At 38.6% G+C, this 12,379-nt stretch overlaps 1 protein-coding gene across 1 annotated transcript in view; it reads right to left on the bottom strand.

The window, feature by feature from the left end:
• Window positions 1–9,422: 9,422 nt before the first annotated feature.
• Window positions 9,423–12,379, bottom strand: part of LOC110611963 (metal tolerance protein C4) — a 31,462-nt gene continuing 28,505 nt past the window's right edge. Inside the window, exons 12-13 of the mRNA XM_043954691.1 lie at window positions 10,139–10,199; window positions 9,423–10,061 (exon numbers count right to left, since the gene is read on the bottom strand). Coding sequence (XP_043810626.1) covers window positions 9,937–10,061; window positions 10,139–10,199 — 186 coding nt within the window. The 3' untranslated portion in view covers window positions 9,423–9,936. The remainder of the gene's footprint in view (window positions 10,062–10,138; window positions 10,200–12,379) is intronic.

Here is a 12,379-nt window from a genome sequence, read left to right as displayed (position 1 = left end):
AGGTGTGGCCTGCACTACGCCCCTGGCATGATTGGATTATGTAGAGGGCTAAATGGTGACAAGTTCATCCTTGATATGATTAGTTGTGATGTGATGCATTCCATGTTATCATATGTTTTAAATGCTTTACTATTCTGCTCACTGGGCTCTAGTAGCTCACCCCTCTCCCAAATTCCCCAGGTTTGCAGGTACGGGTTAGACAGAGAAGTCAAGAAGAGTAATGAAGTCTTATGTATGTAATAGTTAGAAAGTGGACATGACAGATTGTATAATGATGTATAGATATGTAATGTAATGATATTGAGGTTAGAAGTGTGCTTGACCATAGTTTAATGTAATCCCTTTTGAAACATGATCTTAATGTTATTGATGTCCATGTTTAGCCAACTCAACTCTTGTTATGCCACCCATTGGGGGCTTTGATGAGATCCCACAGAGGGATTAATGTTTAAGTTATGTTTATGTATAGTGCATGCACAGATTGAGTTTGGTGTATGTTGAAGAGGAAAAGTTTTAATTTTTATGTATGTTGTTGATCATGTATGGGATTAATCAGGTTCACAGGATGTATGTTAGGCTTGCTACGGGTCCCGGCGGCCTTAAGTCGACCCGGATCCTAGCGCCGGTAGCGGTCCGATTTTCGGGTCGTTACACCCCTGCCCAGCCTTCCTTTGCCTATTTTCTATGCACATTTTATGATATTTTTAGGGGGGTTTTTGGGGAGATGTTTAGAGTCATGTTAGAGTATGTTTGGTCCCTCATTTGAGTCCACCTGTGTAGGATCGGACCTGAGGAACCGAGGTGATCAGCAGTGAGTTAGCTGTTCCGGAGTCAGCCAGAGGTGAGTAGAACAAAACTTCTTTTATTTTCAAAGCAATCAAACTTTTAAGCATGTTCATGCATCATGATATGTAATAGGTTGTTTGCATTAGAATTCACGAATATGACGCATTGCATTATGTATTGTTGATGTGGATAGATTTTGGATGAGCCACTAGCCCTCGATATGATATGATATGACATAGTATGAAAGTCCAGGGCTTACCCATTCTACGCCCCTAACACGATGTAATGGAAGTCCATGGCTTGCCCATTCTACGCCCCTAGCACAGTTGGACATGTTATGTTATGTTTAAGAGGAAGTCCTGAGGAGCTCCATTGTGGGCCGGGCACATTGGATATGTAGAGGGTTACTGGTGACAAGTCCATCCTTAATGTGAATTGTCTGTGTTGTGATGCATTTCATGCGAGCATATGTTATATAAACTGTTTTTATGGTTCTGCTCACTGGGGTTTTGTGGATAGTATTGTGCTTGGCCCTATTGATAGATTGTAATCCCTTTTGTACATGATCTTTATGTAAATATTTTTAATGATGAGATGTGTTGAACCAAGCTTGATATATGGGACGTTGACCCTACTAGAGCATTTGATGAGGGCTCTAGTATGGGGTTTTTATGTTTACAGTTATGATGCATGCACAGGTCAAGCTTGGTATATGAAAAGTTTAAGTTTTTATGAAAATGTATGATCATGTATGAGATTTCATTAGGTATAACAGGATGTATGTTAGGCTTGCTACGGGTTCCGGCGACCTTAAGTCGATCCGAATTCTAGCACCAGTAACGGTCCAGTTTTCGAGTCGTTACAGCCTTAAGAATTAAAGAGACTCAATTCTAACCAACGAGCCAAACTGCATGGCGACTTTAAGTTAGATCATGCAATTCCTTAGTGGGTTATACTAATTGTTATCTATTGTTGAATAACTCAAGCAATTATGGACTAAAGCTGTATAAAATCCATAAAATTGTCAAAATAAATAACATTCATATCTCATTTGATCAAATATTTAATTAAAATATTATTGAACATATGCATCATTAAATTTTCCTATGCTTGAACCATGTTTACCCTCAAGCACTTAAATAATTTAGATCATCAATTTCACTTTTTCACCTAAACTTTTGGATTGAAGCACAACAGTATACCAATATGCATATAACTAATAATCTCATGAATCACATTGCAAACAATAATCTCAATAAAATCTTTGACATAAATAGAAGAGCTTAAACTATTCACACTCAATCACATAAATAGTCAAGTGACATTCATGGAGTAGTCACTAAGCCTTACCTTAGCCAATTCCATTGTTCAAAGCTGATTCTCAAGTCTAAAACAAAGCATCCAAGACTTTATTAATTATTTATGAGCATTTACTTGTCTCTTATTTAGAATGTCACCACTCTTTTGGCACGAAGGTATATATTTATGATATCCACCTTTGGTTACTCAATTGTTCACAGTTTCAAGTGGTTATTAGCACTACTCATGGTCACTTAACCATTGGAATAAATTTATTTTGTGCTCTTTTTTTCTTTTTTCTTTTCTCTTTTTTTTTTTTGGGTATCTTGAACACCTTTGTACTTTGTAGATAATTGGTGATGTTAATACGTTAGATTTATGACTAATGCATTGCAACATTTGGAAGAAGTGTTTGGATTGCAAGTTGATGAGGGGAAAATTTGTGTGTTTTTCTCACATGTTGAAGGAGCTTTTAAGAGGCAGATTTTACAGCTGCTAAAGTTTACAAGGGAAGTTTGCCATTAAATATTTACGGATACCACTAGTCTCTAGAATTACTTGCTGGGCTATTAAACACATTTCCTATTAGGTCCCAGTCAAAGCCAAGAAAAGAACAGAAATAGAATAAGAAGTTTCTGATAAATTTCTTTTTTTTTCCCCTCTCATCAGTGCTGCAGATACAAGTAATAAATAGAAAGGAGAAACAACCACTAAGTCCTATTCTCTTGGCCACAACTCGGCACAAGGAGAAACAACCACTAAGTCCTATTCTCTTGGCCACAACTCAGCATTAAGAGATATTATTCCATAATTTTCTGCCAACCATTTGACTAGGAAAATAAATAAAATAAATAAATAAAATAAATAATATCAACACTAATCCAAATACTTTCTATTTTTGATAATGACTCTGCTGGTACGTCGTAGTGGCCTATCAGTACCTTCCCCTTCAAAATGAACCTTGTCCTCAAGGTTCAAGTGTGGAAAACGGGCGGACAAATCAGCTGTAACTTCCCAAGTGGCATCTTCTTTCGGCAAATGCGTCCACTGGACCAAGCTTTCTTCAGTGAAGCGATTACCAAGTCGCACCCATCTCGTATCCAAAATTGCAGCAGGCCCAAAAACAAAGTACCCATCATCAGTAAGCTGTGGAATATCTGAAGAAATTGGAGCAGCATTGCCTACATATTTTTTTAGTAGTGAGACATGAAAAACTGGGTGAACTCTGGATTCTGCAGGCAACTGTAAGCGATAAGCCAATTTTCCAATCTTTTCTTCGACCAGATACGGTCCATAAAAAGGGCAAGCCAACTTCTGAAAGGCACGTTTTGAAACAGATTGTTGCCTATAAGGCTGTAACTTAAGATAAACAAAGTCTCCAGGAAAGAACTCCACATCCCTGCGTTTTTTGTCTACAACCTGTTTCATTTGATGAACAGACCGAGAAAGATGGATTTTCAGATCACGCAGAATTGCATCCCGGGTAGCCAAGTTACGATCAACTTCGTTAACCAAAGAAGAACCAGGTTTATAACAAGGAATCGTTGGTGGATCCCTGCCATAAAGAGCTAAAAAGGGTGTCATTCCAATAGAGCTATGGAAGGACGTATTGTACCAAAATTCTGCCCATGGTAAATACGAACACCACTTTCGCGGTTGTTGGCTTGCAAAGCAACGAAGATACTGTTCCAGACACCTGTTTGTGACTTCGGATTGGCCATCCGTTTGAGGGTGATAGGAAGAGCTCATATTAAGTTTAGTACTAGAAAGCTTGAAGAACTCCCGCCAAAAATGACTCATGAAAATCGGATCACGGTCACTAACAATTGACCTTGGTAAGCCATGGTATTTAACAACTCCAGTAACAAATAGTTCAGCAACTACTTTAGCAGAATAAGGATGTGCTAAAGGCAGAAAGTGAGCATACTTACTCAACCTATCAATGACAACAAGAATTGAATCTTTACCCGTTGAAACTGGAAGGCCATCAATTAAATCCATTGCTATATCGTCCCAAACTTGGTGAGGAATGGGTAGCGGCCGGAGAAGACCAGCAGGAGAAGTAGTTGCCGATTTATTTTTTTGGCAAACAGTATAAGCAGCAACATATTTCTTAATCTGAAGTTGCATAGAGGGCCAATAGAATTGCTGGGCAATTCTTTTAAAAGTGCGAAGGACTCCAGAGTGGCCACCACAGGGTGAGTCATGAAATTCCTGCAAAAGCTGAATAGGCAAATCAGTGTTAGGAGGAATTACCACCCGATTCTTATAAAACAGCAAGCCGTTCTTCCAAGAGTAAGGCTGTCCCGGATTAGCAGACGCAAGCTGGCTAATTTTAATCATATACGGATCTGAAGAGAGAGTAGCTTTAATACGATCCCACAGAGAAGATTGCGGCAAAAACAGAGAATTGAGACTAGGACTGCCAGAGACGCGTGATAACGCATCCGCAACATGATTTTCTTTGCCTGGTTTGTACACAATCTCGTAATCATAACCCAAGAGTTTTAAAACCCAATTCTGCTGCTCTGGGGTAACAATTCGTTGTTCGACCAAATATTTGAGACTTCTTTGGTCTGTTTGAATAATGAATTTGCGGCCCAGGATGTAGGGGCGCCAGGTACGGATTGCCTGTAAAATGGCCAGCATCTCCTTAGCATAAGTTGACCAAGATTGTTTGGAAGAGCTCAGGGCGTGACTCATGAACGCGATGGGTTGATCATTCTGAGATAGGACCGCACCAATACCCGTATTTGAAGCATCAGTAGTAATAATAAAAGGCTCATTAAAATTAGGTACAGCTAGTGTAGGTGTTGCTGTCATTGCATTTTTTAAGGCTATAAAAGCAGCCTCTGCCTCTGCAGACCAGAAAAAATGACCCTTCTTTAACAAGGTGGTCAAGGGCTGAGCCAATATTCCATAATTTCGAACAAACTTTCTCTAGTATCCAGTGAGTCCCAGAAACCCACGCAATTCTATGACAGAAGATGGAGAAGGCCAGTCAAGAATTGCGTTGATTTTGGATTGATCCACCTGTACACCCGCGCCGGAAACAACATGCCCCAAATACTCTATTTGCCGTTGTCCAAAGGCACATTTGCTGAGCTTGATAAAAAATCTGTGTTGCCGCAATAATTCAAGGGCCAATTGAACATGCTCAAGATAAGACTCCCATGTAGGACTGTATATGAGAACATCATCGAAGAAGACAAGCATAAACTTCCGCAAGTAGGGGCGGAATACAGTATTCATAAGTGCCTGGAAGGTGGAGGGCGCATTGCAAAGCCCAAAGGGCATCACCAAGTACTCGTAATGTCCATTGTGAGTGCGGAATGCCGTTTTATGAATATCAGGAGGGTGTACCCTGACTTGGTGGAATCCTGCAATAAAATCAAGTTTAGTAAAATATGTAGCACCATGGAGCTCATCCAGCATATCTTCGACAGTCGGAATCGAGAATCGATCTCTGACAGTAACTTGATTCAGAGCTCGATAATCTGTGCAGAACCTCCAAGAGCCATCTTTCTTTTTTACTAATAAAACAGGAGATGAGAAAGGACTAGTACTGGGTCGAATCAGTCCCTTTGTCAACATGTCATGGACCTGTTTCTTAATTTCATCCTTCTGAAAGTGGGCATATCGGTAAGGGCGAACATTTACTGGATTAGCACCTTCTTGGAGATTAATGTGATGGTCAATATTCCGCTGTGGGGGAAGCTGGCTGGGTTTCTGATATACATCTGAAAATTTAGTTAATAAGTGCAGCATATCAGGATGGAGATCCGTAGGAAGAGTGATAGTGGGCGATTCAAGGCAAAGAGCAAAGACTGCAGAGTTATGACGCAATTCCTTGGAGATGGCTTTCAAGGAGAGCGATTCAATTTGCTATGTTTGAATCCCCTGCAGGTGGCGTTGTTTTCCTTCCCAGAAGAAGTCCATCGTCAATAACTTCCAGTTGCAGGCCACTGTACCCAGCTGTTGTAACCACTGTATTCCCAAAACAACATCGAGACCCATTATAGGAAGAGAATAAAATATGGCAGTGAATGGTATACCTTAGAGAGAGAACGAAATATCCTTGAACTTGCCAATACACCGCAAAGGGCTGCCATTAGCTACTTTGACATTGAACGGTGTTGTAGGTATGGTCGGCAGCTTGAGCAATCCGGCGATTCTCTCATTGACGAAGTTATGAGTTGATCCACTGTCAATGAGAACAATTAATTCGTCCGAATTAATTTGGATCACAACCCTCATAGTATTTGCTGAAGACCACCCTGTTAAGGCATGTAAGGAAATCTCCACTTCTGTATCATCTTTGTCCTCCAATTCACAACCGCCATCCAAAAGTAGTAACTGAGGTTTGGTGCATCTGTGTCCTGGCGTAAATTTGTCATCACAATTAAAACACAACCCTTGAGCTCTTCGTTTTTGCATCTCATCCCAGGTCAGACGTTTAACTGGAGTTGTCTGTTTAATTTTGGTTGGAGAAAAAGAACTCGATTGGAGAGATGGGCGAATTGCTTTTCTATTACGCAGCAATTGCTCATCCTTCATTCGAGCCAAATTTATGGCGTCTTTCAAAGTCTTGGGTTTAAACATCCGAATCCCCTCTGCAATCTCAATTTTTAGACCTCCCATGAAAGTTCCAACCAATGCCTTTTGAGTCCATCCCTTCACTCGATTTCCCAGGCGTTCAAACTCCCTCTGATAATCACGCAGATCACCTGTTTGACGGATTTTGGAAAGTGATTCATCAAAATCCTCACTGTCTGTAGGCCCAAAACGCGCCCACAATTCTTCCGAGAAGACTTCCCATGAAACAACCTTTCCTGCCTCTGTATGTGTTCGTCGGAGCCACTACCACCACTCGTTTGCTTCACCACGGAGGTGGTAAGAGGCTAAAGAAACTTTTTCGGTCTCTGGAGTTCCCTGGTACTCGAAGAACTGATCTACTCTGGTAAACCACTGAACTAGAACATTGATTTGCACCCAATCAGAGACAAACCCATTCTGTAGATCTCCCATATATTATAAACCTATATCCTCAATCGAGCCCATAAATATGAGGAGTGATGGGGAATTCCTATTCCACTCAGTCGGATCGTCCCCTGTGTACTTGGGGAATTCCAATTTTGCGAGCTTAGTCGAAAATAGCAGTCGCCCTCCATCTTTAGAGACTTTAGGAGTAGCACGTATTTGACTAACTCGATCATTCGCGGCACTGGATTCTTCCTTATTAGATAAGGAGTTTTCTGATAACTTTGAAATTGTTGCTTTAATAAATTGCAAGTCTTCGCCAATCCCTTTCTCCATTCGTGACAGATTGTCTTGGAGTTGGCCAAGCCCCGCTTCAAGGTTTTCGATCCTTTCCTTGTTCGTAGCCATTGAAAGAAGGAAAGAAAGGAAAAAAATAAACCAGGCTCTGATACCAATATTAGGTCCCAGTCAAAGCCAAGAAAAGAATAGAAATAGAATAAGAAGTTTCTGATAAATTTCTTTCTTTTTTTTTCCCCTCTCATCAGTGCTGCAGATACAAGTAATAAATAGAAAGGAGAAACAACCACTAAGTCCTATTCTCTTGGCCACAACTCGGCACAAGGAGAAACAACCACTAAGTCCTATTCTCTTGGCCACAACTCGACACTAAGAGATATTATTCCATGATTTTCTGCCAACCATTTGACTAGGAAAATAAATAAAACAAATAAATAAAATAAATAATATCAGCACTAATCCAAATACTTTCTATTTTTAATGACTCTGCTGGTACGTCGTAGTGGCCTATCATTTCCTGTGCTGGACAAAACAACTAGTTAAATTCTATTGCTGGGCTATGCCAGCTCTGTTGACATGAGGAAACTGTGGCTCATCTGTTTTTCAGATATGATTTTTGTTATTCTGCAAAGGTGTTCCATTGGAAGCCAGTTATGAAATGGCAAAGATAGGTGAGTTAGTTTTCACGAAAAGCTTCTAGAAAAGTGCATTAACTTTCACACCTTCTAGAAATAAATTCAAATTTGACCCTAGTTACTTAAAATTTTAATCAAATCTATCATGAAGTTCCCTTGAAGGGCAGACCAAAGTGAAAGAATAGAATTTGAAGGATATTGTCCTCAGCAATAGTGTGCAGATGATTCAGCCAATCAGATTAAGTTGCCTGCAAGCGATGGAGATGTACATTATATTTAGTGATGATGTGGATCCTATACATATATACCTCTTTCCTTCTCTCTAAACATTCAGCAGACCATAAGGTAGGACCTCATCATTCAATGGTTACAGATTTAGTAAAAGAGAGGTGTTATATAATTCCACCAAATAAATCAGGTAACTTGTAGCAGACAACACCATCTAATCTAATTAATTAAAAAAAATAATAATTATTCCAAGGGAATCTACTCCATGACCAACTCTTCTTTCAATAATTTTTATTTCTTTATGATAACAATTACTTTATTTTATAAAAAAATAATAATTTGCTATTCATTTCACAATAACTATTCAAGTTTTACCAAACCCATCTAAAATAATCCAATTCAGTTCAGAAAAGAAGGAAATATAGATTCAATTCACTAAACAATTCAATTCAATACATAAAAACTATTTTGCATAAAATAAACATTATCATACTGTATGCCCTTAAAACCAAAGGAAAAGTAAAGTTGATAAAATCCATTTTCCAGAACATATTCACACCCAAAGTATATATTACAATCAAGAAGAAATCCAGAATAAAAATTAACAAAATCCATCTTTCAGAACAAGAGTTTACACTCAAGAAAAAACCCCAAAAAAAGTCTCAAGAGGCAAACTGTAGTTTCCTGTAACCCATTGTTACGTGTTTTCAAGGTTTCAATTTCTGTGAGATTGTGAAAAGTGTGATAAACTGAACTAGAACATTGATTTGCACCCAATCAGAGACAAACCCATTCTGTAGATCTCCCATATATTATAAACCTATATCCTCAATCGAGCCCATAAATATGAGGAGTGATGGACCCAGAGGAGATGAACCAAGTGAGCTATGAGTACAATCAATGACAGAACCAATAAAGCAACAAAAGCAAGGAAGATCAGATTGGTAAGATGCATGTTTGCGGTATTAAACGAGAATAATGGAGTGGATGAGAAGAATTGAGGGTGGGAGACAAGGTTGGGATCTGCTATGTACGAAGATGCTTGAAATTATTGTCATTTTATATTGTAGCAATGGGTTTTGCGATAGAGGTATTAATATTTTGTCATGAATGGCTAACGTTGGTTTATTTCCCTGTTGTTGGTATTCTTAGAAGACAATGGAGTACTTTTGGGTTATAAACACAGAGTGGAAAAAATTGATGAATAAAATGATAACAATATTTCATAAATCAATCCGTAATCAAGACCAAGTTGACCATTTAAAATAATATTAGCAGCCCCGTCTCCAACAGAATTCCAACAATCCAAAGCGTGCAATAGTTGATCATTGATCCATAACATGGACTAAAGCTAAAACAGCTTTCATTGAATGAAAATGATATCTAAATTCAACCAGATTGACTAGTATATCATTCCCACGATTATAGTTGTATTCAATACATGCAACTTTTCTAACAAAATAATTCATTTAATGAAAAAAACCAAAGGAAGCTCAACTTTGTCTAGATACTTCCAATAAATTTGCTCAAGCACTCAAATTCTTATAATATACTAATCCCATGGAAGCTATCCGTATCTTAACAGAATTGGAATCACTTGGCGCAAAAATGCGGAATGCCAATTATCATCCGTATCTTGTTCCATGAATGATATTCATCCATGCGGTGTAGTATGGAAAGTCAAGAATATAGTGATGTATGAGCATTATAATCATGGGGTTGGCCCTGTTGGATTGTGAGCTTCTATATCGACATGCCGAATACCAGGAACAAGCTCCTGGATCTCCTTTTCAAGCCTATCAACTTCACTTCCTAATGCAGTAACTACTTCTTCGCCTGCAAAATGAGTCCAGTTATTGAAACATTTGCAATAACAACTCGAAGGAAGATCCTAAGAAAAAAGTGCAAAATACCATAGTTTGACATGATCTTGAGCAATGCAGTATCATCCTTCTCCTTTGCCGCTTCACGAAACTGCACAGCAGCAATTCCAGTTAGTTACATATGCATACATATGCACAAACACATCCACCACATTAGAAATTCATATTTGTTAGTATTAAAAATAGCAGAATAGAATGGATGAGTTGATTCTGCCTTTCATTGTCAGACTGCCCACCAGAAGCCGGCACATGCAAATGTAAAAACAGGATCAACCTAAGAAGATAACACATGAACTATCTATGAGGATAGCATTTGATACGTGAAACCCAGTTGACGTAGGACTTCCACATTGAAAGTTTAGGTAGCAGAGTTTTGTTTTAACCAAAAACTGAACCAATTTAATTCAATTTTTTAGTTTTCCAGTAAATCAGTTAGGTTTTGGTTATTAATTTAAGAAAATTTTGGTTTTACGATTTGGTTACTTTAATTAAAAAAACTGAAAATTGAACCAAATTTGATCTATTCCCCAGCAGTAAATGCTAGTCATAATATGGGTCCTAACAAAGCTAATTAATCATTAGTAAAGCCAATTAGCAAAAGAGAGCTAGAGTACTGGCAGCAAGTAGAAGAACTTAAGGATTTTGCGTTCCTATGCCCATTCGTAAGCATCTATGGCAAGAGAAACTGCAAGGTTTTGAGATTCTTCTAGATCCACTATTTCAACAAATTTTCTTGTTTTGATTTAGACATTTAGGCATTGGGTGGGTATCGATAGGAACAGAATGTGGGCAATACGACATCATTTGATTTTTTTGTTGTGGCATTTTTAATTTTCGTTAATTAGTTGCTGCGGAATTAATTAAATTGTAGCTGCAAGATTGTTAAATTTTTGAAATTTTGCTTGTTGGCTTCAAGTTTCTAGGGTTGGGATTTAGGCAAAACTGGGTACTGGATGGATAGATGCTTGGTGCAGGAGAGTATTCAGAGTTGGTTTTGAAATGAACCAAACTAGAAAAATTGAAAAACCCAATCACTTCTAAAACCAAACTAACTATTAAGGGCTAACCGCACCAAACCAAACCGACCAATGTCGGGTTGCTTTGGTTATAACACTCGGCATTGGTTAAAAAGTGTTATAGTATGTACAGCTGTGATTGATTACCTATCATGTATAGAAAGCATATTATAGAACTAATTTCTAGGAGGCAGATTTGTAGGAGATTTATATTCTTACCATGTACGAGCCCTTGTAATTTGTATATATAGCTCTATCATTCATAGAATAATACACACAGAATTTTTACCCAATCGTTTGTCCTATTACATGGTATCAAAGCCATTTTGGCTCGTTCTGAAAATTTGAACTATCTAGGTTTTCTCTCCAAGGAAATTGTTTGCTTGGGTCACCATTCTAGGTGATGGTTTTGTCTCACCACCACACTAGGGAGAAGCACGGGTGAGTTTCTGGCCGATCCTTAAAGACTGGTGACCGAGCAGCACGCGAGTGAGCTCCACACACCATTCAAAGTTTCTGTGGCAGATTTCACGCGCTGGCACATGAGGGAGCATGCCACCTCCGGCAAGTCTCTATTCCGGTTCCGAGGTTACCTCATGGATTCCTGCCAGTTTCCGTGTTGGTTTGGTCATCAGACACTGCAGTAGTTGGGTTTCCCCTTTACTGTTCATGGGTCAGATTCTGTTTCCTTTGTTCTGATATATTTTTAGGTGTCTTAATATTGGGTGAAGTGTTTTGAGATTTGTTTTTTATTATGGAATCATTGGGGAGAAGAGCCTTGTAAGGTGAATGTTGACCAACATAGAAAGTTCCTAATTAGAATGATTCAGATTTTTGGGATCCTAATTAGACTTGATTATAGGGGTTGATTATAAGGATTTTATTCTTATTATAAATATTCCTAATTAAGGTTGATTTTTAGTGTATAAATATTCAAACCTTATAAAAATTAATTCATTTAGAATAGAATTAAAAATTCATCCCAAAGTTTTTTATGGTATCAGAGTTTTGCCAACATCATTTGGTATAAGGATTCCTCGTACTATTCACAGAGTTGGGGTGGGTTTTTATAAGTCAAACTTCTGGGTGACTCTATAAAGGAAGTTAATCGACATCGATACCAATAGAATATCCATTGGATTTCTAGCCTTTTCCTGGCGATGCGCTTCCATTCCAGCCATGCGCATGATCTCACACGCTACCACAGTCTCAGCGTCATTTTCACGCGCTGGCGCATAGGTCCTTCTCTGGTGCC

The sequence above is a fragment of the Manihot esculenta genome, chromosome 3 (assembly GCF_001659605.2).
Source record: "Manihot esculenta cultivar AM560-2 chromosome 3, M.esculenta_v8, whole genome shotgun sequence".
NCBI classification, from domain to species: Eukaryota; Viridiplantae; Streptophyta; class Magnoliopsida; order Malpighiales; family Euphorbiaceae; genus Manihot; species Manihot esculenta.
This window is presented reverse-complemented; position numbering and strand designations above follow the sequence as displayed.